Here is a 27,351-nt window from a genome sequence, read left to right as displayed (position 1 = left end):
TTCTAAATTTGGAACTTCATACTCAATTATTAGCAGTCCCCCCACTTGTAGGGAACAATTCGGGAGCATCACTTTTGAGAATAGGCCCTCCTAGTCGCCAATAGTGGAAACAAGAAAAATTCACTGTGGCAATTGGTCTAAGAATGCATATTGATGTGTATCTAGAAAATTGATCTCAGATGCCATAAGGTAAGAAGGAAAAAAAAAGTTGTATCAACAAGGGACTTGAGTTCTGAACTGAATATCTTCCTTTCATCACAAGTTAAAAACACATCATTACTCCTCCGACATACAACAAAACCAACGAGAGGTTTATGCTACAACGAGAGCATCAATCAATAAACACTTCCCCACCCATGAGAGAGAGAACAGAGAGAGAGAACAGAGAGAGAGATGACTATAATTATCCCCAGGTCTTTCAGTACAAGCTGGGGAGGAACGTTCTTGTTCAATCATTTACCACTTCTCCTCCCCTGACAAACTTTCCCCTATTCAGATGCATCGGCAATACAAGCAAGAATTTCATCACTCAATGACCATCCTTTCCCCAAACATTGTCCCAAGCTCCAACTGGACCAGCCTTTGGTCCATCAATGTAGTTTTGGCCACCATGACCGTTCTGTGGACCAGGAAGCCCGTCCAGACCCATTGGATGTACTTTCCTAGGCTTTGTTCTAATTCCAAGCACTCTCAGTACAAATCTTGCAAGCTCGCCATATAATACACCAGACCGATCAAATAGCTGCAGAAAGTAGTTTTGTGTTAAAGAAAGATGGGAAGTCCCGATTTCTTATAAACTGAAACATTCTGTCAAATGAGATCTTAAACTTCAGCTAACATATGTTCGCCTAACTGCTGACTTGGTAACAACTTGAAATCAACATGGGTGAACCAAGTGTTTCATTAAAAGTTCACCCACTCAAAAGAGAGCATATTTATCATTACGTATGGGCAGATATGAAACTAAATATAGAAGCATGAGGAATACCTGCAGCATCGCGGACATGAACATGTGAAATGCCTGGGTGTTCTGATCTATGAGGATTGATATGCGGCCAAAAAACATCACTACACCCTGCATCTGCCGAGAGAAAAGAAAATAAAGTCAAATTAGAAATCCAAAAACACCTGCCAATACTTGCAATAGAAGTTTTTTTTTTAATCCAAATGAGTTGCTTTTATCACATCACAACTATGGTTTTGCATTTATGCCCAAATAACATTGCTTACAAAGAGTTAGTCAAGCAATACTTCAGCACTTCATCGACTAAATATATGCAAGAACAATGAGCTGTAGATATGTAAAACAGGACAAGATCAATACAACTTTGTAGTGGTAACTTGTAAGTGTATTAAACAGCACAAGTAGTATAAAGACTAGACAGGTTGTCTCTAATAGTGGACCTTGTAAAGAGAGGGACAGTGACGAAGGATTAAGAACGACCAAGTAACTGGGCATAGAGACTACAAAAGCAATAAACAAATTTGTAGGGCTTACCACTCGAAGGAAAGAAATCCAAAAGCCTGGTGGTTGTGCAGGACCATTATTTGGATCTTGATCACCATATGGACCAGGACCACCCATGCCATTCATGCCACCCATGCCATTCATGCCACCCATCCCATACCCGCCCATTGAACCTCCTAAACCACCTCCGTACATACCAGAACTTCCGTACATACTAGAACCTCCATACATACTAGAACCTCCATACATACCTCCACCGTACATGCTACTGCCATACATGCCACCCCCACCATATGTCCCTCCTAATCCACCACCATATGTTCCCCCTAATCCACCACCATACATGCTGGATCCATATCCCGATCCGTAATTCGAAGATGAATTATAACCTGCGTTGAATATCTGAATATCATTTAACTCATGTGCACATATGTAGTTGTGTGTGTGTGTTCTGTATGTATATGTGTATGTGTTATTGTGTTTTTGTTGTTTCAGTGTCTGTGTCTATATATAATAGGTGCTAGTTATTAGTATTTGAAGTAGCCCAATAAATGATAACGGTGTCAGAGATAAGTATTGATATTACCGCCATAGCTGTTGTTTGGCTGCCAAGGCCTTGGTGGTACAGGCCTGGCTAGACCAGTTGTATTAACAGCAGTATTGCCGGTAGCATTAGAAACAATTTCTCCAGGTTGTGCAGTCCCTGAAGCTTCAACGACATTACTTGTACTACCACCTGAAGGAGGTTTAAAAGGTGTCGGGCCAGACGATGAGCCAGCTCGCTCCCAAGGTTTTGGTGGGGGATTATTACCTTCAGCAACAAATTTCATATCCCAAATAGCAATTAGTAAATAGATAACACAATTCAACAACAAACTAGACAACCTATGGCTAATTAAGATGGGGTTTCAAGGGACTCTATTTGGAGTCTAGGAAAAGCATGGGACAAGCATCTTTCTTTATGAAATTAAGGCCCGGACTCCAAAAATTAGACACAATCATATCCAAAACCTACTGATTGTTCAATAATGTGTCAAAACAATAAGCTCCCACGAACCACTACCTCAACAAAACAACTTGGTTGATTACAAACCTAGACAGTGAAGGTCTGTGAATCTCACATAAGAAAAACCTTTCAAAAATGGACTCAATATCACCCAACAGATTAGATCCAGTAGATAACTTGGACTTTTATTTTATTTAAAAATGAAACCCTAGCTTTCACATATAACCACAAACTTAGCCAAATCGAGAATACTTCCCAACTCTACCACTAAACCTTCTCATAAATCACTTATAGATTAGAAAAGGACAGTCACCCTAAACTCCCTAAACACCATTCTTTAGGCAAAACATTTTTGGAGCAACAAACCCAGCAGAAAATGAGACGAGAGTTAAACCCTAGATCTAATCATCTAATATTATCCAACTACAGATATATCAAAAAGCAAGAAAGTTCACCTAACTACATACTAAATTTTCTCATAGATAAAGAGAAAGAGAACATATATCATAGCTAAATAAACCTAAATTCTGCTCCGGTTTAAGCAGAATTCGTCAAAACCTTTGCGTAATCTTCTTGTAAATAAAGTAAAACTTGCAGCATCTATAGAAAACAATTCATTTCCCACAAAAAGACCTTAACTTTCACACAATTAGCATCTAATAAATGAATCGTAATAAGATTTAGTGATCAAATACTAGAAAAAACAAATCATTTCTCGCATCGTATCATCATAATCCTTACAGAGAAATTCACCAGAAAACTAACAAATAACAATCAATTGAAACAGCAACTACAAAAGCATAGAAAGTATAGAGAGAGAGAGAGAATAAAAATCACCTCCTGATTGAGTTCTAGGTTCCATGGATGGCGGTAGTAGTAGAGAAGAGAAAAACTACAATTTTGAGGTGGAGTTGACGATGATGAAGAAGAAGATGAGATTCTTTTTAAGACAGAAAGAAGAAAAAGAGGGAGAGAAAAATGAGGGGCGAGTCCTCTCCTCCTGTCCGAAAAGGCGACTGAATTAAGCGAGTAGAGATTGTTTTTCTTTGTTTCACTAATAATACCTACTTTTTTCCTCGCGTGTTCCTCTATTTAAATTACGTCAACTACGATGATAAATCCATCTCAAGACCTATTCACCGTCCATTCTTACCAACTTGTTTGGGTTGGTAAGTAACTTTTCAATACTCAACAAAAAAAAAAAAAAAAAAAAAAAAGTAACTTTTCAATATTTTCATTTGAAGAAATTCATTTTCCCTCCTCTATAATCTTCTAATCTTTACCAACTTTTATTTACCTAACCATGGGCCCAAAAGGCCAATATCTAAGCCTAAATGTAAGTTCCATACATTCATAATCCAATAAAAGGCACAAGTCCAATATTTTGTTGTTCCCGATCTGTTCCAAAATACAGATACCTATGTATAATCCATGATCTCTACAAAATCATATTCAATCTAATACTGATTTCATCCTTGTGTATATATACAAACACACAAATTTTTTCATTCATCTTTTTGTTTATTTTTACACTCATCTTGTTTATTTCAATTTTAGAGTACAAAATCTTGAGTAAAATTTTTATGATTTCTTTTTAGTTTCTCTCTTGATTTTCCGAACCCCCACAACCAGTCTTTTCCACTCTCAAAGGCCGCCGCAACTATTGCCAGCAATATTTTTCTTTTCCAAATCTTTCTCTCTTCTTCTTTGATCACTGCCACCCTTCATCGTCATTTCTCTCTCCTCCTCTCTCTCTTTCCCTCCTCCTTCTCTCCCTCCTCCCTCTCTATTCATTCTCGACGAAGAGAAGGGTCTCCTCCGCTGGAATCCTAGTCTCGTTTGGGGAATTCCACCAAACAAGGGAAATCCTCCAAAGTTGATCGGAATTCCGACAAAGGGGATCTTCCCTTTGTCGAAATAGATAAATAAAGTGAGTAGGAGAGACAAGGTATGGGAGAGAGGAAATATAAGTGGTGATGGTAGGAAAAATGAATAAGAAAGGGAGAAAAGAGAGAAATATAGGTGGTGGTCTACAGTGGCGGTCGGCATTGAGATGAGGAAGAAATTGTGTTGCCCGGAATTTTTTTACAAAACCTACAATTTTCTTGTAAAATTTTGTAACGAAAAACTTTGACAAAACTCACAATGTACTCGAAGAAAATATTATTGTTTCCCAAAACCCAGCCTATTTTTAATTGTTATGAACACTTCGTAAGTTGTTAGGAGCAATTTTTCATTCCCTAGACGACTAGACAAGAGGACTACTCGGGCATAAACTAGGAGACTGGACAAGCTTTGTCCAAGAGAAAAATATGAAACACTAGTAGAATAGAAAACAACCTCATCCCAACTATTAACAAATTTCAAGTAGTGTTTCAAATTAAAAATCTTCAAAAATACACTAGAGTAGTAGTGAAACAAGAAACAGATATTGAACATAAAACTGAAGAAACAGGCAACATCGCACATGGTTCCCTATGAAATTTCAGCTTAAACGGGATTAGCAGATTAAGCCGCTGAAGTAATAATCTGTAGAAGCAACTACCCGTATTTGTCATCTCAAGTCTCATCATTTATCTGATTTAAGATATCACACTGATTAACGAATGACTTGTCTATGCAAGACCTTAATTTTAGTATTTTGAAATGGTTTTCGGGTATCTGCAGTTACTCCACGTCAAACCCTTTCTCTTGGAGTTCAGATATGACTTCATTCCTCATTCTTAACCAAAGTTTTAGTGATTCTTGTTCGAATTTCTTGGATTGTAATTGCTTCTGAAAGTTATCAGAGTCATTTCCAGAATCAACAAAACCTTTTGGAGTGATAGTTGTGCCAATCATACCTCCACTTGCTACAAACTCTTCCATTGCTTCTTCGTCTCCTGGGTATGGATATTTCCTTCGCTCGTATAAGTGAGCCATTTCTCTCTCTTCCTGAAATGATGCAAAGTTGATCTTTAGCAATTTGTTCTCTTAATAATAAACTAATAAAACTATGAGCATCCAAGAATATCATAAGTACATGAGAATCAGTTAATTGAAAAAGAGAAGGATGAAATTCTTCCTTTGGAAAATGGAAGACTAGGTGAATCCTACAAGTTGCATACCAGGCAGTTCGACCACATCTTGCATGTACTTAATGTGTCTTACACACCTCTCTTCTATACCTTTTGCTTGAATAGATGTCTTACATAGCATTTACAGATAGAATCAGTGTCGTACATAGTTCCTTACAGATAGAATCTCATCGTCAGTGACGCAATCGTTCTATGACAATATCAAGACCACAATGGGACAACTTGATGACAATGAGAACCCGCGTGTAATAGTCGAAATGTCGAATAGAGAGAACATAGCAAGAATGCACATAAATTATGTATCTGCCCAAGAAATGGTTTTCAGTGTGTTAACCATTTCGGCGAGAGTTGAGACTTGGATTATAACTGTGGGGCATTTTTAAGCACATGCAAGAACATAAAGTTTGGATAAGTTTCGTAGATTGTTGCATCATGAAGAAAATATCTCATCATTGCGGTTCAAATCAGTGCTTAAACTATGGTAAATTGTTAGCTCCATTGCTCTTATCATTATAACGGAAATACGGTCACTAGAATTTTATTTAATGCACGAAATTAGTAAAAAAAAACTGCTATAATAACAAATCTTTCGTATTAGTTTATTAACAGTAACTAAATGGGCACATATGTTTTTAACGGGAAAAATGATTCTACATAACGGCAAAAATGTAATGGTGGCAATTGTCATCACGAAAAAGACATCATTTCCATTATAGCATTTGTTTTTTTATTCAAGTTAACAAATTATTGCTGCATAAGAGCTATACCAAGATTCGAAGAATTTTAATATATATTTCTTCAGTAAAACAGGTTAGAAGACGATTTATTATGGAAAATATTTTTTACCTTGGGTCGAGGCTTAAGTGTCCACCAACCAAGTGGAGATGTTTCATTGTATAACCAAGCAACACCAAAGATCGTATAAGTGCAGAGTAAAGCTTTCCCTATTTGCTTCCAGAAGTAGTAATCTTCCTTCCCCAATCCTATTTTCCTGAATTATAAGCAACAAATTATGAACTCTTGATATCAGTTAAAAATTCAGAAAACTAGAAATCAGACACAAATAAAATGATTACAGAATGCAAATAGTTCTTCCTATTATAATTTCATTCAGAAATTTTTAGACTGAACTCAAACTAACACTCTCAATTCAGTAACATAAATGACCAACTTTTTTGAAAAGATTAGCTTTAGAAATCTTTCCCCTTCAAATTTTGTCTTTCGAAAAAGTAGAATCATAAAAAACACAATCGAAAAATGCAAGATATTTCATGGATAACCAGAAAAAGATCACCCCACTTCTCTAAATCATCAAACTACAAGATAAAATTCTTCAAGGATCCCCACCAAACGGAAAAAAAGAAAACAGTTTTCCCTCTCTTCGTTTTACACTTCATAATCAGCTATCTTCCACAAGGGTTTATACTTTTCAAGAACCATTCAAAGCAACAAAGAGCTTGTCATGAACAACAAGATGAATATACTGAAAGTACAAATTGGATCAATTACTTACTTGAGAAACCTCTGGGCATTGGGTAAATTTGCCATAGAGAGCTTGCAACTGTACAAATTCTAATTTAGAGATGTTATCCAGCACTTAGAAGGCATCGACAGAAATTATAGCAACCCAGACCAAGAAAGTGCAACAACCTATCTGACACGGGATGGTGAGTAGAGACGATTGGAGATTCAAGTTAGTTGGTAAGTGGGCTCGAGCTCAACTCCGAGTGAAACAAAGTCCGTTTATCTACTTCCAGCTCGTCGTGCTCGTTACTCAGCTACACAAATTAGGTTAATTTTTTTTTACTTTGAACAAATAGAGAATTGTAAAACAATTATCAATTTTATAGAACTTCCATAATAATTAGTTTGTGACCATAATAATCTACTTTGGTTTATAGAACTTCCAAAACATAACCCTAATTTTTAATCTAAATTGGGTGAATAGTTTTACAAGTTAGCATGTTTGTTTTTCAATCAGACATTTAAACCCTTATAAGTAAATGAAGGATGCGGTGGTTAGATGTTCTTCTTTTCTTTTGTATATAATACTGATACCTAATTTATTATCAATAAGATATGATTACAAGAATGAACACAATATTCTAAACATTTTCTAGAAGTACATTTATATGAAGATCGATTCAAACACAGAATTAATTAAAAAAAATGAAGAAGAAGAAGAAGAAGAAGATTTACCTTGAAGATTGATGATGGAAGAAGAAGATGACGGTTGATTTGAAGAAGATGAAGTGTTCTTCCTCTCTCTCTCTACTGTTTTGATCGATTAGGGCCAACCGCCAAGGTTAGAGAGAGAGAGAGAGAGAGTGATTTCATCCCAAGTCAAGCCGAGTGGGCTTGGATACAAAAGTTTTTTCAATTTCCTTATAGACACCCTCATCGATTTTTTATGCATCCAGTTGTCTCATTTGAATTTGACTTGGAACACAAGAGATTTACTTTTTCTTTTTCTCATAAAAAACCTCTCCTCTCTCTCCATATCCGCTTGTCCAGAGTAAACCTTCGAGGGAATTTCATTATTTCTCCGCCGAAGGGTATTCCTTCGCCGGATTCCTTTCTTCGTTTCTAAATAAAGGTTATTTTCTTTGTTGGTCTTTATGATCTGTTTATGTTGATCTTTAAGATCCTTTTGTTGTTTTCGTATTTAGTCAGGATCGAGTGTTTGATCATGGACAACCATTGAGAGTTTCTTCAACAACTTATAACTCTCTCCACCGACCGGAATCAGTCACAACCCAAAATTCATCCCACGAAGTTCAATCCGTAAACTATAGACGTTGTGGTTTTTTGGGACACATCATAACAATTTGTAGTAGAAGACTCAAGTTGAATCCGACTGAAGAAGAAGAGGCGCAGACTGGAGATCTGCACGCCGACGGTTGACGGCGAGAAGAGAAGAGAGTGGAAGAAGCAACAGTTATAAAACTACCCACAATGGTTAGTGGTGACTGCACCAGAAAAGTAACCTACCAGTTAGATCAGGCAGCTCTAGAGGCACCCCAAGTGGGCATAACTTGACTTTTTGTCTGTTTTGATTTGTGTCTTTTGATTTTCAACTTCATGATGTAATTCTCATTAGCCTTTTGGCCTATTAATGAAGTTTGATTCGAAAAAAAAAGTTACTTTTGAGAATAAAGCATAAATTAAACCAACAAGAGTTTACAATTAATTCTTAAGCCTCGTAAAAACGAAATAAAGGAACTAAAAGAAAAATTTAACAGCAAAGGGATTAAATCGTAATGTTCCAATGTCAACGGGCTAAAGCATCAGAAGGCAATTATTGGGCTAGCTGGTTGCATACTCGGGAGCACCACCGAATGGACGCGTGGAAATCTCTCGCTAACACATGCGGACGACCTGGATTAGTTGATAGACGCCACAGAGTTGATTCAGAACCGTCGGATATGAGCGGTGTTATTACCCTTGCATCTCCTTCCAATTTAAAACCCGTCCGTTGAAGATCAGCCGCTAATTGAAACCCTAACTTGAAACCCTCGACTTCACTGTGCGTTGCCGATCTGGGAATGAAAGTGTTTTTGAGAGAATGATGTCTCCATTAGCATTTCTTGCCACCACAGCCGTTGATGCCTCTGAATCTCAATATGAACCGTCGACGTCAATTTTGATTTTGCCTCTCCGTGGTTTTTGCCATTCATTTACTAAGAACGGATTTATATCTTTCGTCTATTAGCCCATTCACACAAGTTGACCAGGTTAATTGTCTACCCCTTTCCACCAAGGGTCGTTACCTTATGGACACAGAGATTCCACTACACTCCATGGATTTGTCGCGCTTTCAGTTTCCGTTGACGGATTACTTTCTTTTCCTGTTACAAGAATATCGTTATCTCCACTCTCGATCTTGCATTGCAAAAAATGTAATTGGTGCTGGCTTTAATGGGCGCTTAGAAAGTCTAGCTAAGTTGATGTTGAATCTTGTAAAGATGAACGAGATGACTTGTTAGTTGTTGTGGACACCATTTTCTAAATCTTTCGTGTTGGTGCGTTATTTGGGACGCATTAGTCAGAATTGGAGAGGGATTTGCAACAAAGCTTCTCGTTCTTAATCTTCGAGCTACAGTAAACGCTAATGCAGAGTGTTAGTTTGGAAATTTTGATTAGGTGCACAAACTCACACTTACAATATCTCGTGCATAACCACTGACACGTTGAAAATTTCGACTGAAATTGTCGGAAATTTCAACCAACATAATAAAAGTCTAACAAGAAATCCAACCAACATAATAGAAGTCTAACAAGAAATCCAGAGAAACTAACTAAAAACATAGCTCTTCCTTCATCTGTTTAATCTTCATTTTCTTGAGTTTGGAGCATTGACTAACTTTGACTTAATTTTCCATCCAACAATAATAAAAACTAATTTTTTAACTTAACTTTCCATCCAAAGTTAACGGAGGCTAACGGATGTTACTGTCAATTTTTCATTACTGTTAGATTCTAGCGTCGACGACTCACATTATTTTGCATCAAATGGTCGGAATTAGCTCATAGTTTACGACCAAAACTTTTTGTTCTTTTGAAGAAGTTCACTTTTGAACCAATGCAAACTCCATTATCTTCATATAAACTTTCATAAACTATTGAAGTTTAGTACAAAACACTAAAAAAAATTACATGATTCATCCATATGTAGCATTCATCAATTCATTAAATGAACTTAACCTGCATTCAAAAATATTGAAATATTTATATAATGTTTCCAACACTTTGTTCACATTCATCCATCTAGGAATTAAGTTTTGTCAAAAAATTACAACAGTAAACTCTTAAATCAAAGTAACTTAGCTCGTCCAAAAAATAACAATCTTTACATCAATTAAGTATCTTTATGTTTTCCAAAATATCAAAAAATATAAGAGTTACTAATCTAGTTCAATCATCGATCATAACAAATTTTCTCAGCAAGTCAGGGTTGCATCCACCTTAATTACTAACTTTGGGGCCATTTCTTAATGATTTGATGAATTGATGGAGTTTGTATTGGTTTAAAAGTGAACTTCTTCTACAGAAGAAAAAGTTTTTGCCGTAAACTATGAGTTAATTCCGACCATTTGATGCAAAATAATGTGAGTCGTCGATGCTAGAACCAACATTGATGAAAAATTGACAGTAACATCCGTTAGTCTCCGTTAACTTTGGATGGAAAGTTAAGTTAAAAAGTTAGTTTTTGTTATCTTTGGATGGAAAATTAAGTCAAAGTTAGTCAATGCTCCAAACTCAAAAAAATTCAAATTTGTGCTCCAAACTCATCACTTGGAACATTACTTTGCCCCTTTTGCAAAATATCCCTTTTATTGTTTTCTACATCTATTTAATTGATTTAACCCCGAAATAACTGCTTATGCTACTGACACCCATGATATAACGGTGTGATTGACAATACCTTCTCAAACCAACAGAATTATTATCAGTAAGAATTTTATCGTGTCATTGTCAAGGAAGTGTTGAGTCTACCTCCACATGTAACTATGTAATTATTAATACCCCTCAAAGTAATAGATTCCGTTAATCTGTTAATTACATCATTTTCATGCTTCATGATGGTTTAATAATCTTGTTATTCGGTCATATTTCTATCAAGGTCGATGTTTTCGAGAAACAAAGAAAATTTTTGAGGAAGGTGGAAAACCAAAAACACTCAAACTAAATTCACCCTACAAGTCGCTGGCAGAAAGTCGCCGACTGGATGTGACTGGCGACTTCATCATCTTCCATCTCTCTTCTCTCTTTTGTCACATCCTCTCCCCTCTAAGTTCCGACGAAGGGAATGGTCCCTTCGCCAGAACACTTCGTTTTGGGAGAACAAGACGAGGCAAGCGAGTGTCCCCTGCCGGAAGTATAGAAGAGTAGAAAGAGATAGAAAGATAGAGAAGAGTTAATGGTGGTGTCGCCAAAATTTGTTTTTGTGGTGTTACTGAAGTTAATACTCGCCAGAATTTATGGTGGTGGGAGGGAAATAGAGGAAGAAAAAAATAAAAAGCTTTAAAAGTGGGTGGTGTTTAGAAGAAACAAACAAAATTTTTTTCTCACCAAAAACTTTCTTCCACAAAAAATTATCTTACTAAAACCCCATCCTTCTATCAATCATGGATTCGTAAACTTTTCACACTAACAGAAATACTTCTACAAAATGCTTTCATTTATGGACTTACCGAAATCTCCATCAAGACCGAAACTTTATTCAAACCGCCTCGAGGTGAGAAAACATATTTTAATCCTTCGATTGAAATAAATCAAATTAATTAAAAAAAATCCATTGATCGAAATTGTGGTCTAGAAAATTATGTCAGCCAAAAAAATAGGATTTAAGAGATTTGAAACCCATAATAGATAAATACCTGGCTCTTTTCAAGCGATTTGGAATCCATAATACAACATCCATCATTCCAGAACATACCGAAAAATGAAAGATAAACAGCATATGCTGAATAAACTAAACATTCGAACACACTAAACACGTCCGATTGAAACATCCTTCTCCCCCGGAAGGTACCAGTACTTTTATACATTAGACACGAAAGTTATGACAGTACAACCCAACATAAAAATAAGGATGAGAAAAGTTCATGAACTAACACATTTGCGACTCTACTAGTATCTGGTTTCGCAAAACAAAACCAGTTCCAGAAAAGATGAGGGAGAAGCACAGGGAAAGATTATGTACATGGCGAATTATAGTTTTAAAGTGGACACATAATATAGTAAAGGAGAAGGTGTTTACCTTTTTTGTCCTTTTTTTTCCATTTTAAGCAAAATAAACTCGGGCATCCCGGTCGGGTAGTTTTCCACTCCCCCTTTCCTTATTCTGAATTTCTTTTCCCACTGACAAATGAATACCATTTTCTCACTTTATAAGGGGTTTTCGTATGTCGAAGCGAAGCAGGAAGATTAATAGGGCAGAGAGATTGAATGTAGCGGGCCAAAGTCATATTTCGAAGGAGGTGGGGAGGTATTGAGGGGAATTTAGCGGTGCTGGTGGCACATCTGGCAAGTGTTAGAGCCCTTGAGATTGGCGTATGTGCAATATTCGCATGACCAATGAGAGTCTTCTTGACTTCGACTACTTGAACTGGTAGTTCGGGAAGTTGCCGTCCCCTTTCCTCTTCCGCCTCTTCCTTTGCTACTACCTCCTAAACTCTTTGAGCTCGCTGTCCTGCTACAGGTAGCTTGTGAGTCCACATCTGATAGCCCATTCTCCAGGGCTCGGACCAAATTCTCAAAGTAATTTCGCGTCACGCTGTTTTCATTAACATGTACAAGCTATAATTAGTCTGCAAAGTGATTCATTTCCAAAAAAGAAAGAAGAGACTACTGCACAACAAAATGAAACATCTGATATAAGGCCCGGTTGCTATACAGGTATTTTTCGCCAGTTTAGGGAACTCCCCCCATATACCAAGCTGGGCTATAATGTCAAGTCCAATGAGCTAATCAAACCAACAACGATAAGCACCTCATTGCTCAGTCTACCCTAGAAGCGCAATTAACAACCTAGATCATTCATGGAAAAACTCTAAAAGCACTTAGGTTTTTGTTACACAACTACATACAGATGTCACCAATTTTGCTGATTGAAAAGAGAGAATCAGTAACATATATGACTTCAGCTCTTGGGCTTATAAATACCTAGTGAGTCCAGCTAGCTTTGTACGGAAATCATTGAAGTCTTTAGATGGTCCTTCGGAGCTAAGGAACCCTTGTAATTCCTTCTCTGCACATTGATGAAGCCTTTCCAACCCAGACTCAGCCTCACCTTCAGGAATAAATAGAAATGTAAGCTTATAACAAGTTCTGAAATATTTATTTCCTCCTTAAAATCAGAAGGCAAGCGGACACGGAAAAAAAGCTCTACCTTGCAAGTACTCAAAGAACTGTCTCTTTGCGTGTTCATGCTCAGGTAGATAATATCCATAAGCATATGTCCACTTCAGCACACGCCTGCATTCGATGATCTGTAGACGAAAAAAATGAACACTTAAAGAGAAGATACATAGACTTGAAGTGTGTGCAATGAGTCAAGGACCACAAGATGTACCTGTAACCAGGCCTCCGTAATGAACTTCAGCTGTGATTCGGGCTGGCGTTGTTTGTCACTTAGCTTCTCAATCTGCATAAAATATAAAGTTTTCAACTTCCCCATACCACTTTCACTTCCCTTTCGACTAATCTCTCACCTAGCAATTGCATATACACAAACTTGTGATTATAGTCAAGCTAAATATGTTGGATATGAAAATGGCGAGAGACAATCCTCCCTATCCCCTGCTGTACAGGGTCAGGAACACTTATAGGAGGGATCCCGCAAATGAGATATCTTGCTCAATCTTTTAAGAGAACCCTAACCGTAAACTTAAGAATTGTTAAACAATCTCATCATCAAGTGCCAGATCCATCATCCATCTAATCTTTATATGCAGAACAAGCAAATCATGTTCTTGAATACCTAAATTGGTATCTAACATGAATATCTGGATTTGCAAAAATTCACGACAGTTTGTCTGTTCGTTGATTGCAACTGGTTGGTACTCCACGAATTTCACAGATACACAGACTCCAAGTTATGATTTGGGCGTTTTCATTTCAAGTGCAAAGGTTGGTTTTACTATTAGTAGCGTTGTTCAACACTACAACCTATTCACCTCTTTGCCCAGTCCATCCGAGCTATCTAAGAACCATGCATACAATAGCACTTAAAGAAGCAAGCACCATAAAGCATAAATCAGGATATTTTGTAACTTGAGAGGTTCACCCGGATACAATAACAAAGATAATGTGACAATTGATGCAGTATTGATAGTAGAACATCACTTACATTTACATTCTGCAATTGCTGCAGATCTGCCATTGCCTTTTGCCTCGACTGTAGATGAATAGAACTAGTAATTCAGATTCTAATTACATATGATACCAACAGTTCTGCATGCATTATCCCACAATACAAAATAGAAAACAACATATACGGACCAAACAATTATATCTAACCACAAATTAATTGCAAGCAAGAATAAAACATTATCAATAATTAGCAATCTACACCCTTTTCTTCCACCGAGTCTAAATTTAAGAAAAACTGCAGTAGGATTACGAAACAAAATCATAATAATTAAGGCAGACCTGATAAGTAACTCAGGCTTCTTTAGTTGAAAGTGTTTTAAAACGTTCGAGGCGTACGCCTCGAGGGGCGGTAGCTTGGTGTCTTGAGGCGTACGTACTTGACTATTGAGAAGAAATAAGTCGCTAGAATTTTGGCATTGCTTTTCAGTGTTATTTTTTAAGTTGTTGAACAACATGTACTTTTTACATGATTCGATGTCATTTCCTTAAAATATAGTTTACCCCTTCACGCATTACGCCGCACACCACAAGGCCAAGGATTGAAATTTCGACAAATTTTGGTGGAAATTTGTGAAATATTTCAAAAATTTAGATTAGGTGCACAAACTCACACTTACAACTATTTCGTGCATAACCACTGACATAAGGGAAATTTCGACTGAAATTGTTGGAAATTTCGACCAATACAATAGAAATCTAACAAAAAACCCTGAGAAACTAAAGGTAAAAATATAGCCCGTCCCTTCATCTTTTTCATCTTCAGTTTCTTCTTGTTTCTCATAGAGATCTCTTGATTTTTATGTTATTTGAATCTTTTCGATTGATATACCCCTGAGTTAACTGCCTAATTGATTTTTATGTTATTTGAAGCTATTTAATTGATCTTCTCAAACCAACATAATTTGTCAACTATTATCAGTAAGAATTTTATCTTTTGGAGTTATTGTCAAGAAAGTATCCAATTTACCTCCGCACGTAACTGTTTAACTGTTAATACCCCTCAAATTAATAAATTTTGTTAATCCCTTGGATTCTATTTCTATCAAATCCATGGAGTTGTAAAATTTTCACACTAACAGAAATATTTCTACGCAATGTTTTCAATTCCGGAACGACCGAAATTTCCATCGAGACCAAAACTTTATTCCTTGCTTGAGGCACAAAATAGTCTTGTGAAAGCGAAATAGCAAACCGCCTCCTCGAGGCGAAAAAAACATATTGCAATCCATTGATTGAAATAGATCAAAATATTCAAAACAAATCCGTTGATTGAAATAGTGGTTTAGACAATTATGTCAGCAAAAAAAGAACTTAAGAGCAATGGACAATATATTTCCTAAAATTTGGAGGACCGAAAATGCGTTGTATGTCGCAAATGAAATTCTACAGGTTTTGTCTTCAAACAAGTTTTTTGGAGTTTAAACATCAGTTTATATTCTATCGAAGGAATGAAAAATTTTGAACATCACATAAAAACAAAATTGAAGTAGCAATTTCTAGTTTCACATACTAACAAGTAAGAATTTATAATTTTATCTAAGTGTTTGTAAACTTCGAAAAGAACTGCACCCTAGAAAATACCACCTCAATGAGCAATATGCAATCATCTATCTAGTACATTTTCTTTTTCCGTATCTTTTTCACTACAGTTAGACGAAGAGAGAAGGAGCAGATTGAAGTAAGAGAACCCACTACTAAATCAGTATTTAATAAACTTCTGCCCAAATTAATTACCAAAGCATCACAATTTCAAATAAATAATCTCGAGTGAGCTACACCTATATTAAGAGGTAAAATTGCCTAAAACTCCTCATATTCTCCCGTTCCATTTTTATTTTGGTACTAAAATTGACATCAGCCACAAATAAACAAACGTGGATTTAAAAAAGTTGAATACCGATTGGTTAGTTGCCCATCTTTCATAATAATGAGTATATCTTTCCAAAGAGTTCTTGGCCATTTCTCTTCTTTTCTCGGTCTCATCATACTGCAAGCAACAGCCAAATCGTGAAAAACATATCACAGTTCTGAAGACAATACTTGCTTCATATCCTACTGAAAATATCATGCCAATACACTTCTTTTAGACTATAAAACTGAACACAAGAATAGAAATATTTACTGCTCCCTCTTGCTTTGCCGTCTCATAACGATTACAGGCATAGAAGCCACCTGTCCTCTCCCCATGCTCTGCCCAAGCACCAAGGCACAGCCTGAAAGCGTGCAGATTTCATGTTATGTGCTAGGAAGAAACCAAATCAAGAAAAATGCTAGCTATTCCTTATTAAAATAGGATGTTCAACTACAAACAGAAGTGCATTAATTGAAGGAAAGAATGGAAGAAAGTCAATTTAATGAGCTATATTTACAACACTAATTTAAGATCATTACCAGCAGAACTCGAACTTGCAAGGAGGTGTGCATGTAATGTGCATACAACCCTGGTTTTTCTCTATTGGTCGCTTGCATTTTGGACAAGGCTTGGAATTAGCTAATATCCTGAGCAATGCATCAGCAATGTATAAGTAGAGCAATGTATAAGTAGTGTGCCATTTTTTTTTTGTAATATAATACTAAAAATGCTGAAATGTTACCAATTCATGTTTTCAGACTCAGCACTATTTTTCAAAATCCACTTGGCCACAGTGCTACAGTCAACTGGACGGTGCGCTTCCTCGGTACACTTCAATGAAATAGAAAAAATTTAGAGTTCTACAGCACAGTGGCTAAAGCGGATAATTATATCAGATTTTACAATTGCTACAAGAAACTTACATTCCAACAAAAACTATACGTGCAGTGGCAACAAACATCATAGCATGAACTACCAACAACGAAGTCAACAGCAAACTCACACCCTGGTGCGGGACACCATTTGGTCTATAAAAGAGAGTATAGACGATAAAGTAAGTCAGAAATAGAGTTGTTAATTTCCTTGAAGCAGATTCTAAAAACAATACAGTAATCAAATGGTAGTGCCAAATCTAGCATAGGCATAAAATATGAAATTTGAGCACCAAATTGATAAATAGAAATGATAAACCTACAAACTGATTCAAATCCATATAAAGTCTATAAAAGAGAGTATAGACAATAAAATAAGTCAGAAATAAAGTTGGGAATGTCCTTGAGGCAGCTTTTATAAACAATAACACAGTAATCACATGGTAGTGCCAAATCTAGCATAGACATAAAATATGAAATTTGAGCATCAAATCGTTCAATAGATATGTTAAGACCTATAAACTGGTTCAAAACAATACAAAGTCTAAGAGATCACGGGAGGACCTCATTTTTCTACTATTACTTGAGATGGCTTCAGTTTCTGTCAATAAAATCGCATTAAGAAACCGCACCCTGGTTCTTAATTTGTTAGCATATTTTAGGAACCTGGGCGATAAGAAGTGTAGTTTGATAGATAAGAATATGAAAACTGTTCTATTCTTAGTGAGTTTTATATCACTTTGAAAGACAACAAGGTCTACTAAGTCAGACTCAAACCTATCATAACCCCATAATAGTAAAGATACATAAATACATTAAAAGATTCCAAATCCTGAGTTCACCTTTTTGCTATCTTCGATATAAGATCTTAGAAGGTAACGAGAATACTTCTGCTTATCTTCATCAGAAGCCAATAGATTGATCATGTCTTGACCAACTGCAGCACCACATGATGGATCAGGACACCGCAACATTAGACAACCAGGTCCATCATTAATTGCAGTGCTAATGTATCCTGTCACAATTAATAAGGCAAATTTTCTCTAGTCAAACAACTGAAATCAGTAAGGTAACATATGCTTGCTTTCCAATACAGAACAGAATGAAATAGAAAAACGAGAGCTATGATAATACCCTTCAATAAACAAATCTGGCTAGTATAACCTAATTAAATAATATTTCGATAAGATAATATAACTTTTGCTAGAAAACAGAACGGTGACAAACTTATATTGCACTCAATCGAACCTGTCCAACACGAGCTGCAAAAGTGATGTCCACAAGCAGCAGCATTCATCTTATCACGGGGATAAGCCTCAAAACAGATTCCGCATGTCAGCTGTCATCAGAAGCACAAGTTTTGTAAGTCATTATTGGATTTTAACATACAATTTCATATTAGTATGTTAAAGAAATTACTCACTTCCTTTATGCTTGGAATTTGAACAATGGGTTTCTCCAACACACCTACAGCCTTGCGAACTTTATCCTCATCTGCAAACCAAGCATCATGAACTTTACCAACACTCCTGCACAAATTGAAAAACATTGAACTTCTTAAGAAATCAGACTGCCGAGGTACAGTAAAAACAAGGTAAATCACTATTTTGACACACAACGGAGGAGAGCTAACCAGTTATAGTGGCGTAGAAGGATGCTAGCTGAGACTCTGGGAATGGAGAGAACGGTAGATATCTTCGTTATATCTTCTTCCTGGCGCTGATGTATATCCGCTTCGTTCAAAATGGTATAATTTTGCTGAGATGAGATTAACACATGTCAAAACTAAATAATAGAATAAAAAAAATAAGGCAGAAGGGGACCTTAAAAGTTGCGGTTTGAAGATATCAGATCCAGAGTGGTACATTGATCAACATAAAAAAAAAACAATTATGTGTTCTAGGATCAGGGAAGAAGAAACGGGCACAGAACAACTTCCTAAAACACAATTAAACCAGAATTCACTTCTTCAATTCATGACACACATTCAAAATCATTAGTGATGGAAACATGATTCTCGGATCAGCCCCACACATCACTAATTAATATGTATATAAGCTACGAAAGTCACATCAGTACCTGGGAGACATTTTACTTTCCCAGCATACATAATACGTTAATGGGTATGTATTTATTCTAAATACTAAAAAAGAACCAGCAGCTCATCAGTCCAAACTTCACAAATATTAGATCTAGAAGAGTTTGTCAGTTCGCTTGTACTCCTGCAGTAATCACTTAAAACAAATGTCCGAACTAATAACAACCGACCTAGAGCCTCTTCCGGACTTCTAAATGTCTTTAACAAAACTTCATACCAGGCATGTATAATCCTAGACAATTTACCTAAAAAGAAAAAAGAAAGAACACTAGCTAACATGTTCAATACATCAATCGATCTTCTTTCACTAAACCCTAAAACTGCAACATAAGGGGTATGCCAAAATTTATAATACAGATTAAATCAAAAATATCGAAATTCATCAGATTTAAATATAAAAAAGATCCTGAAATGATCAGATCATTGTCATCAATTCAGCATCCAAACAAACAACTTCTAAAATCAAACTAAATGAAGATTGAGAAAACAAAAGATGCAATTTTTAGAAACAAAAACCCCAAATTTTACCTGCTGACGATGTGATGTACTATCATCAGAATCATCAGTATCATTATCGAACTCATAATCTCCATCACCACCATCGCTAGCCATACCAGTATCACCACTATAAAAATCATCTAAAGAGTCAACATCATTAGCATCATGCATGTCATCTTCCGAATCCATATTCCCGCAGAAAAAAAAAATCACACACAAAAAACCCTAAATTTGACGGAGCTGAAAACTACCCTAGGGGGGGGCTACCAAAATAAGGTGGGTGAAATGTGATCGGGGATCAAAATTCACAGAGATCGATGAAGAATAACCTAATCTGATCTATTAATGGTGAAATGGAATAACTCTAGGATGGAGATGGAAGTTCAGATTCCTTGAAAAAGATAAGAAAGAAGATGAAAAAAAATAATGGTTCCTTAAAAGCGTCCTCATTTCCCTTTATTTTGGTTAAATAAGTCATCTTGAGCTTAAGCTCCCCCAGTCCCACCCACCGTCTCTGTGGATATCATACTAATCAGATCTCGTCTGAATCTGACTCGCTTGTATCTATTTTTGTCTGAATTGGACTCACTTGTATTTATTTTCAATTTATTAGAGTATCTGTAATGGCATCTTTTGTTTCTAAAATCTTTATCAAAAAATTATCTCTCAAATTGGTCTCCAAGAGTAATTACATTCGAAGAGTCGAGCTTTACGGTTCAATAGCCACTTGTCAAAACTCAAAAGTGTGTTCTAACATGTCAGGAACAAGAAGAAGATATTGAACATATTTTCAAGGGGTGTAGGCTTGCAAAAGAAAATTGGTTCAGGTCGTCGTTAGGGTTGAGGTTAGATGAAAATGTGTGCTTTATTGAGATGATTTGTGAGAGGATAAACGACACGCCTGATAGTGTGGAGGTTCGTCTAACACTATATATTGATTGGTTCATGTGGAAAGCTTGAAACAAGCTTGTTTTTTAGGGTACACAACTGAAGAGTATGAGTATTATTGCAGAAGCGTTAATCATGAATGGAGACTTCCATGGTGAAAAACAAAATAATCTTGAGGGTTTACAAAATGAAAAGGCGCTCCATCAAGAGTGTGGGAATCGCCATTATCAGGTTCTTAAAAAATAAATTTTGACGGCTCATTTAAGGATGACAAGGCTAAATCAAGATTTATACAAGCTACATCTGCAATGAAATCTAAGGCTAGGGCAGCATTACTAGCAATAGAGTTGGCACAAGGCTTTCGACACCAAGAAGTTTATATAGAAGGAGATGCTTCTACAATTATTAAGGCTTGCTCGGATAGGAGGGATATTCCTCCTTGGAGAATCAGACCAATTATCGAAGAGATCCACCACTTCAGTGACTTGATTCACCCAATTTCCTTTAAACATTGTCTTCGTTCAAATAATATTGTAGCTCACACTTTAGCGAAGTTTGCTTTTAAGAATGAGCCGAACAATGCTTGATAAGGGTCACAACTCCCAAGTTGTAACTCAGTTGAATTGGGTATCGATAAACCCAATATTGATTACGAAATTATTATTGAATAAAATATAGACCATGGAGTCTACTTTCATAAAAAAAAAGACCTAAAAATCATTTTCTCTGTCCAAAATATAATTCTGCATAGTCCAAGGGATAATTTTACTTACAGAACTTCTATAAGCACTCCATGTTTGGTACAGGCCCTCCTACAGAGTACAACCCAATGGATCCATGTGAAAAGCAGGCACTTTTAGCAGAAGTTGGGCTCCTCTTGAACCGTAGCTAATACTTAGTTGGAAAACAGTCTTCTTGGTACTTTTGTACAGCTATTAAAACCAAAATTGTGCCCAAGGATTTTTAAGCCACGGGCGCTAAGATACGTAGAAGAGTCAACAGTTGGTAGCCCAAGTGGTTCCAAGGTGTTGACATAAACTCCAGAAATCCCTAGAGGTCCCAGGTTCGAATCCTAGAGAAGGTGGAATCTTTGGTTATTTGAATTGGGATTATGTAGGTATCAATAAAGTTGTTGGACTTCAGACCATTGTCTTTGTTGGGTTATAGGCCCGGTGTTGTTAATGTTTGAGTGGGTAGTAATCGAGCTTATCACATCTATGATGTATCATATGCCAAATATCACGACGTACGTAGATCGTAGTCATCTTCCAAAAAAAAGATACGTAGAAGATGCAACAACGCAACATATATATTGGCTAAACTTGATCATTGTAACTTGTACGTCTAGCACTCAGATATGAGACTTCTTTCGGACATGATCTATACTAATATAAATGATGTAAGTCATATAACATGAGATCTTCGTGTTACTGATGGAGAAAAACAAAATTTAATATATATGGATGAGTTCTGAATAAGTTGTTTGATTACATACATATACTATATATCACCATCACATAATTACCAACATATTGTTTACCTTCTTCTTATATACACTTTTATACTGTTTTACCAAACTAAATTGGTGTTTTTGATGAATGCAAAATCAGAGGACTAATAGATGAAGTCATGGGATTTGGTGGTTCAAGAGTAGGGGAGAAGTGATGCCCTTGTGCTGATCTTCATTATCATCAACACTTTTTGATTCATCTGAAAAATTCTCCTCCTTTGATTTTGACCATAGGAAAATGTATAAACCTCCTACAATCATCACCGATCCAACCGTACTGCATAAATAGAACAAAGAGATATCGATTATTAGACCATAACGATAACACCTACAAAATTTTCTTAGTAAAATTTCTTGGGCATACTTAAATTGTGAGTGACTTACCATCCAATATCCATGGTGGTGTGAAGGAATATGGTCTCTAGAAGTGCTGTGAATAGCAAAGCCAAAGGTGTGAAAACAGCAACAAAGAGAGGTCCCTTCTTTCTTGAGCACCATGCAAATATGAGGTTTCCTACTGCACAATTTAAAACCCCCTACAGCCATATGCATACATCCTAATTAATTAAACAATATTAGTGAAAGCCCACCCTAGCTAGACCATATAACACCAAAATTCTAGGGTCCACGGGTTTTAGGCCCAAAATGAAAAAGGATTAAGGTCCAACCTTCCCAGAACAGGAATTTGGACTAAATATCCATTATAATTATTATTTTGGCTTAAAATCCTATATTAATATTAGGGTGGACTAAATGTGTGTTTAGGTTTAGATTTTTGGACTAGGAAGCCAAAAATTAAAAATTCTATTCGTTTTATACAGGGCTCACTCTGAGTTTTTGGTGGCCGAAGCAAGCTAAAAGTTTGAGACATTTCAATACTTACTTTTATAGAGAAATAAGTATCTGACTAGAATATATAAAGTAAAACATAATAGATACTTACTCCTGTGAGTAAGTTTTGAATCTCCAGAGTTGAATCTATCTTCCACTCCGACAATCCTTTATCTCTTGTCATTACAACAGCAACAAAAAACGTTTGTATTGTTCCAAAGAAGTATAAAAGAGCGGTTATTGATAGTTCTGCTGGATACATCATTGTCACACGACACTGCATAATTTGAACACAACTTTCAATTAAAAAATATTAACTAATCAATTGACAGAAATTAAGATTGTGAGAATAGTCTCACATTGAAGAAGAGCAATCTAGCAACCAAAAATATAGTGTCTAGGTTTTTTCCACTCATTTTCAATTGGTTTGAGTTGGACTACTAGTCGACTACAAACTTAATGAAGATCAATGTTGATCGTTTATGGAGAGATTATTTACGGAAAATTTTCAATTAATAGATATTCCTTGAATCAAAGTTCTTCGATTAATTTTAATTAGAATCTAAAATTGTATAAAATCATTCTATTGTTACAATAAGATTAGTTAAAAAAAAGTAACATCTAAAACAAAGCTTACCAGCAACACGAGCCATAAGCTAAGAGATACTATTCCAATGACAGCGAAACCATATCCGATAGACATGTTTAAAGTGCCTGAGTCCGTTGAACGAACATGACCCGTTCTCCAAAAGATCAAAGTAAATGTACCCAAGACTGATACTAAAGTCCCAAATAATTTTCCGAAACCCCTAAGCGTATTAAGCTCAGGTTTTTCTTGTCTTGAAATAACTGAGAGAATGTATGTAATGGCAGGAAACAAGTTTGATATGGAAGTTGTTGATGTTGTTGAGATGTATGTTAAGCTTGCTACAAACAGATTCTGGTATAATGCAACTCTGCATTATAAAAGTTATCGAGAACAATATATTAATAATTTCAATTAAGTAGGTGATGAAAGATTAGTCAACTAATTTATGGATGCCCCCTCTCCCATTTGGGACTATATTCACATATTTTAAAGTCGAGACTTGTCACATCAGTCTCTTATGTAATTAGGGTCGCCAAAAGCATTTAAAAGTAAGAGAAAAATAGAATAAGATAACAAAATTAACTAAAAGATAACATATCATAGTCATTGAGCCATAAAGAAAATAGATTTGGTGAGAGTATGAGTAGGTTAGCAATCGCAGTTACTCAGGATATAAAAAGAAGTCATCAAAAAAAAAAAGATATAAAAAATTAAATTTAGAAACAAACAATATACTTCTCACAAATAATGTTGTTAATATAGTCTATTTTCTTGTCTAATTCCGCGGATCTCTTTTTAAATACAGATTGGGTTGGCAGTAGAAGGTTTCAATAACAATATTTTAATACTATCAATGTACTTGGACCTATTAAAAAACAAAAAATTATGATGACCAAATACGTTTTAGGTAAAGTTTGTATGTTATTATATTATATATTACACTACATGTAATATGGAAAATGATAGGGACACTGACAAGTTCAACGACTTTCAAAAAAAAAAAAAAAAAAAAGTTTAGCGTGAATTTGGCATATATCTCCATCCAATGGTTGGATTCTCACTACTTTTTCTCTTGAAAAAACTATGAATCTAAACCGTTAAAAAGGGATTCACAACAAAGTGAACTCGGCTTAACCACTTATCTCATTGGTTGATGTGAGAATAGTCCCACATGGGAGAATGGGTATCTAACAACCAAGAATATAAGGTCTAGGTCATCTCCACTCATTGTCAATTGGTTTTGAGTTGGATGACCACAAACTTAACATGACATCAGAGCTAGGCCCACACATGATAGATTTAAAAACCACACGTACTCCACGTCACCCAAAAAAATACACATGTTAGCTATCTAGCAACTGAGAATATAAAATCGTCTTCTCCACTCATTGCCAATTGGTTTTGAGTTGGATGACCACAAACATAACAATATATATACACAAAAGTGGGTAAAAATATAATCTTTTTTGGATGAAAGACTACAAAAGTTTCACTTAACATTCATCTTTTAATATTAATATAAAAAAATCAAATCATTGGAACATGACGTAATATTGCTAAAATAAATGGCATGTATACAGTAACAAGGACCCTATGCCTCCCTTCATCAAAAAAAAAAGGACCCTATGCCTCTAAAGGCTGCCCTTTTGCTCTAAGTCCAGTCCTCTCTTGTCTCTCTATGAGTCTCGGACTGAAGAGTCCGATGGTATTCAAACTGGTCTGAATCTGTGTTTTTTAAGTTCAATATGGATTAGGTCCAGTCCAAGTACTCTTGTACTGTCTCATATGTAAGAACGGTAGAGTAAAAAGAATGGGCGCCGGTGGAGTAAAAACAACCACAAAAAAGTTATAACTTTTTTCTTTTCCCGGGATATATTTTCTTATAATCCTCTTAAACCATAAAAAGCAAATCAATTTGAATTCAAAGAATTATATATTGACCTCCCTCTTGAAGAGATCATGCAAACTTACCCTAGTAATCCCAGAAGAAAGCTCCATCCTATTATAGGGAGTGTAATAGGAGGCCTTGTTTTTCTGCAATAATTAAAAGAATATGACTGATTAATAAGATGACTCTATCTTCACTTTAATAAAAATTAAAATGTTTTGTTCCCCAGTTGGTAAATGTTCTTTGATTAATTCCATTTAACTAGGACCCCACTTTTTTCGGATGAATTATATTTATAAGATTTATCGAAGCTAGAAATTGTGATGTGGCATACATAAAGGTAGATAGAAGAAATAGGAAAGAGAATTAGTTAAGACCAATCATTTTTACACGTCGACTTCAACTTGACCTACACTAGTGTTTATGTGAAAATGACCTAAAAGTCAGTTGGTACTTTCACCTGAGACGAGGTATTTCATCTTTCCTTTTTCTATTTTCGTGGAACAAAATGTTTGGTTGGAGTCGGACCACGAGACCATTTTAGCCCTTGCCAATAGAATAGAAAACCAATTTGTGGATATGGTAATCTTAGAAAGTTAAGTTAAATGTAAATACACTAGTACATCTATCCCTATAGCATAAAAACATTTATCTAGGAAGAGAAGATTATGCATTTTTTTTGCACTTCTCTGTTGACACACATGCAATAACAAAATTCGTATTTTTGAATAGATAGAGACTACAATAAAATATGAAGAGATCCGACCATCAGATGCGTCCAAGAAAGGAGATATGTGTGTAACTCGTCGAATCTCATCTTCTCGATCTGTCACTTACGTGGACGTGTTACACACATGTCTCTTTTCTTAGACTCATCTTGATTGTCATATCACTTCATCTCGATCTCACGCATCCTATTACTTACAGATGCTGAGAGAATTTAAACTAGTGACATGTTGATAATAAATTGACCGTCAAACAAAAATTTTCCGCTCTTTAGCGAGCAAAGGTAAAAATTCTCAAGAAGATAAAATTAAGAATTGAAAGAAGAATGTCTAAGATTAAGGATTTTTTTTTTTGAGAGAGAGAGCATATGTACCTTTCAAAGAAGAAAGCAAGAAGAGCTAAGAAAGAAGTAGCAATAGTGAAGAGATAGAAATTGAAAACAAAAGGATTGGCTCCTTGAATAAAGATTATCTTGCTTACAACTGCATAGCTTGAAAAGGCAAATTGAGCAAAAACCATACAAAAATATGGACTCAATCTCTTCATTAATCTCCAACTTGATGACCACCACAAACCCATTTTCATCTCTCTTTCTTTCCCTTCATTAATTCTCTCTTCATACATGCTACTATCATTACTACTACTATAACTCTTCATCTTTTTTCTTGGTAAAGGCAAAAAATCGTTCATATATGGCGATTGAAACAAAAACGAGTTCGAAATCCAAGAAAAGAACCTGAAAAATCTTGATATCTTATTGAAGAAAAAGTATGGTTTGACTTGGTTGAAGTTGTTAGCACATGTGAACTAGAAATGTATTAGCGACGTTTTCTTCCTACAAACTGTTGCAAAAACTAAATTGGCTCCCAAGAAAGTATCAACTAAAGAAGAGTACAAGAAACTTAATAATTTGTTCCTCCTACTGAATGGGTTCTGATCGTGGGTACTTATCAGAAGAGAGTAGTGGTTAGTAGTTTATTAATTAAGAGAAACTTCATTATTAATACTAGTACCATATTTTATTGGCAACCACACCAATTAGTTCCACAACAAAAAAATTATTGATCCTTCCATTTCGTCCCTCCCCCTCATGGTAATGATATATACTCCAGTGATATGTCGCCACATCAGGCGGAGGGTTGGGGAAGGACTAAATAGAGGGATGAATAGA

At 35.8% G+C, this 27,351-nt stretch overlaps 4 protein-coding genes across 6 annotated transcripts; all 4 read right to left on the bottom strand.

The window, feature by feature from the left end:
• Positions 1-225: 225 nt before the first annotated feature.
• Positions 226-3,661, bottom strand: LOC147539488 (peroxisomal membrane protein 13-like). The gene is made up of 5 exons (XM_086644300.1): positions 3,312-3,661; positions 2,055-2,279; positions 1,499-1,857; positions 989-1,081; positions 226-742 (listed from the first exon to the last, which is right to left on the bottom strand). Exons 1-5 carry the CDS (start codon positions 3,334-3,336, stop codon positions 530-532), a joined length of 915 nt encoding a protein of 304 aa, XP_086500426.1. The 5' UTR covers positions 3,337-3,661; the 3' UTR covers positions 226-529.
• A 1,139-nt stretch (positions 3,662-4,800) lies between these two features.
• On the bottom strand, positions 4,801-7,911 carry LOC147539487 (homeobox prospero protein). Of its 3 annotated transcripts, none has more exons than XM_086644416.1 (5): positions 7,751-7,911; positions 7,202-7,329; positions 7,065-7,123; positions 6,398-6,542; positions 4,801-5,408 (listed from the first exon to the last, which is right to left on the bottom strand). In XM_086644416.1, exons 3-5 carry the CDS (start codon positions 7,097-7,099, stop codon positions 5,142-5,144), a joined length of 447 nt encoding a protein of 148 aa, XP_086500542.1. In that variant the 5' UTR covers positions 7,100-7,123; positions 7,202-7,329; positions 7,751-7,911; the 3' UTR covers positions 4,801-5,141. The 3 variants fall into 3 exon arrangements, with proteins under 3 accessions (XP_086500542.1, XP_086500543.1, XP_086500541.1); XM_086644417.1 differs by having other exon boundaries at positions 7,065-7,112; positions 7,751-7,859; XM_086644415.1 differs by having other exon boundaries at positions 7,065-7,329.
• Positions 7,912-11,997: 4,086 nt separating this feature from the next.
• Positions 11,998-20,651, bottom strand: LOC147539486 (putative E3 ubiquitin-protein ligase ARI8). Its single transcript, XM_086644434.1, has 15 exons — positions 19,779-20,651; positions 18,786-18,910; positions 18,576-18,681; positions 18,401-18,491; positions 17,995-18,167; positions 17,204-17,308; positions 17,023-17,111; positions 16,820-16,927; positions 16,551-16,641; positions 16,326-16,415; positions 14,406-14,453; positions 13,629-13,700; positions 13,446-13,545; positions 13,220-13,346; positions 11,998-12,830 (listed from the first exon to the last, which is right to left on the bottom strand). The coding sequence occupies exons 1-15, from the start codon at positions 19,935-19,937 to the stop codon at positions 12,557-12,559; spliced, it is 1,758 nt and encodes a 585-aa protein (XP_086500560.1). The 5' UTR covers positions 19,938-20,651; the 3' UTR covers positions 11,998-12,556.
• A 1,416-nt stretch (positions 20,652-22,067) lies between these two features.
• On the bottom strand, positions 22,068-27,160 carry LOC147539485 (WAT1-related protein At1g11460-like). The gene is made up of 6 exons (XM_086641064.1): positions 26,554-27,160; positions 25,538-25,600; positions 23,615-23,933; positions 23,090-23,254; positions 22,531-22,682; positions 22,068-22,423 (listed from the first exon to the last, which is right to left on the bottom strand). The coding sequence occupies exons 1-6, from the start codon at positions 26,868-26,870 to the stop codon at positions 22,264-22,266; spliced, it is 1,176 nt and encodes a 391-aa protein (XP_086497190.1). The 5' UTR covers positions 26,871-27,160; the 3' UTR covers positions 22,068-22,263.
• Positions 27,161-27,351: the final 191 nt, after the last annotated feature.

This window comes from Eschscholzia californica, unplaced genomic scaffold (assembly GCF_041429995.1).
Source record: "Eschscholzia californica isolate CP2 unplaced genomic scaffold, dmEscCali1.0.p SCAF_5, whole genome shotgun sequence".
Lineage (NCBI taxonomy): Eukaryota > Viridiplantae > Streptophyta > Magnoliopsida > Ranunculales > Papaveraceae > Eschscholzia > Eschscholzia californica.
This window is presented reverse-complemented; position numbering and strand designations above follow the sequence as displayed.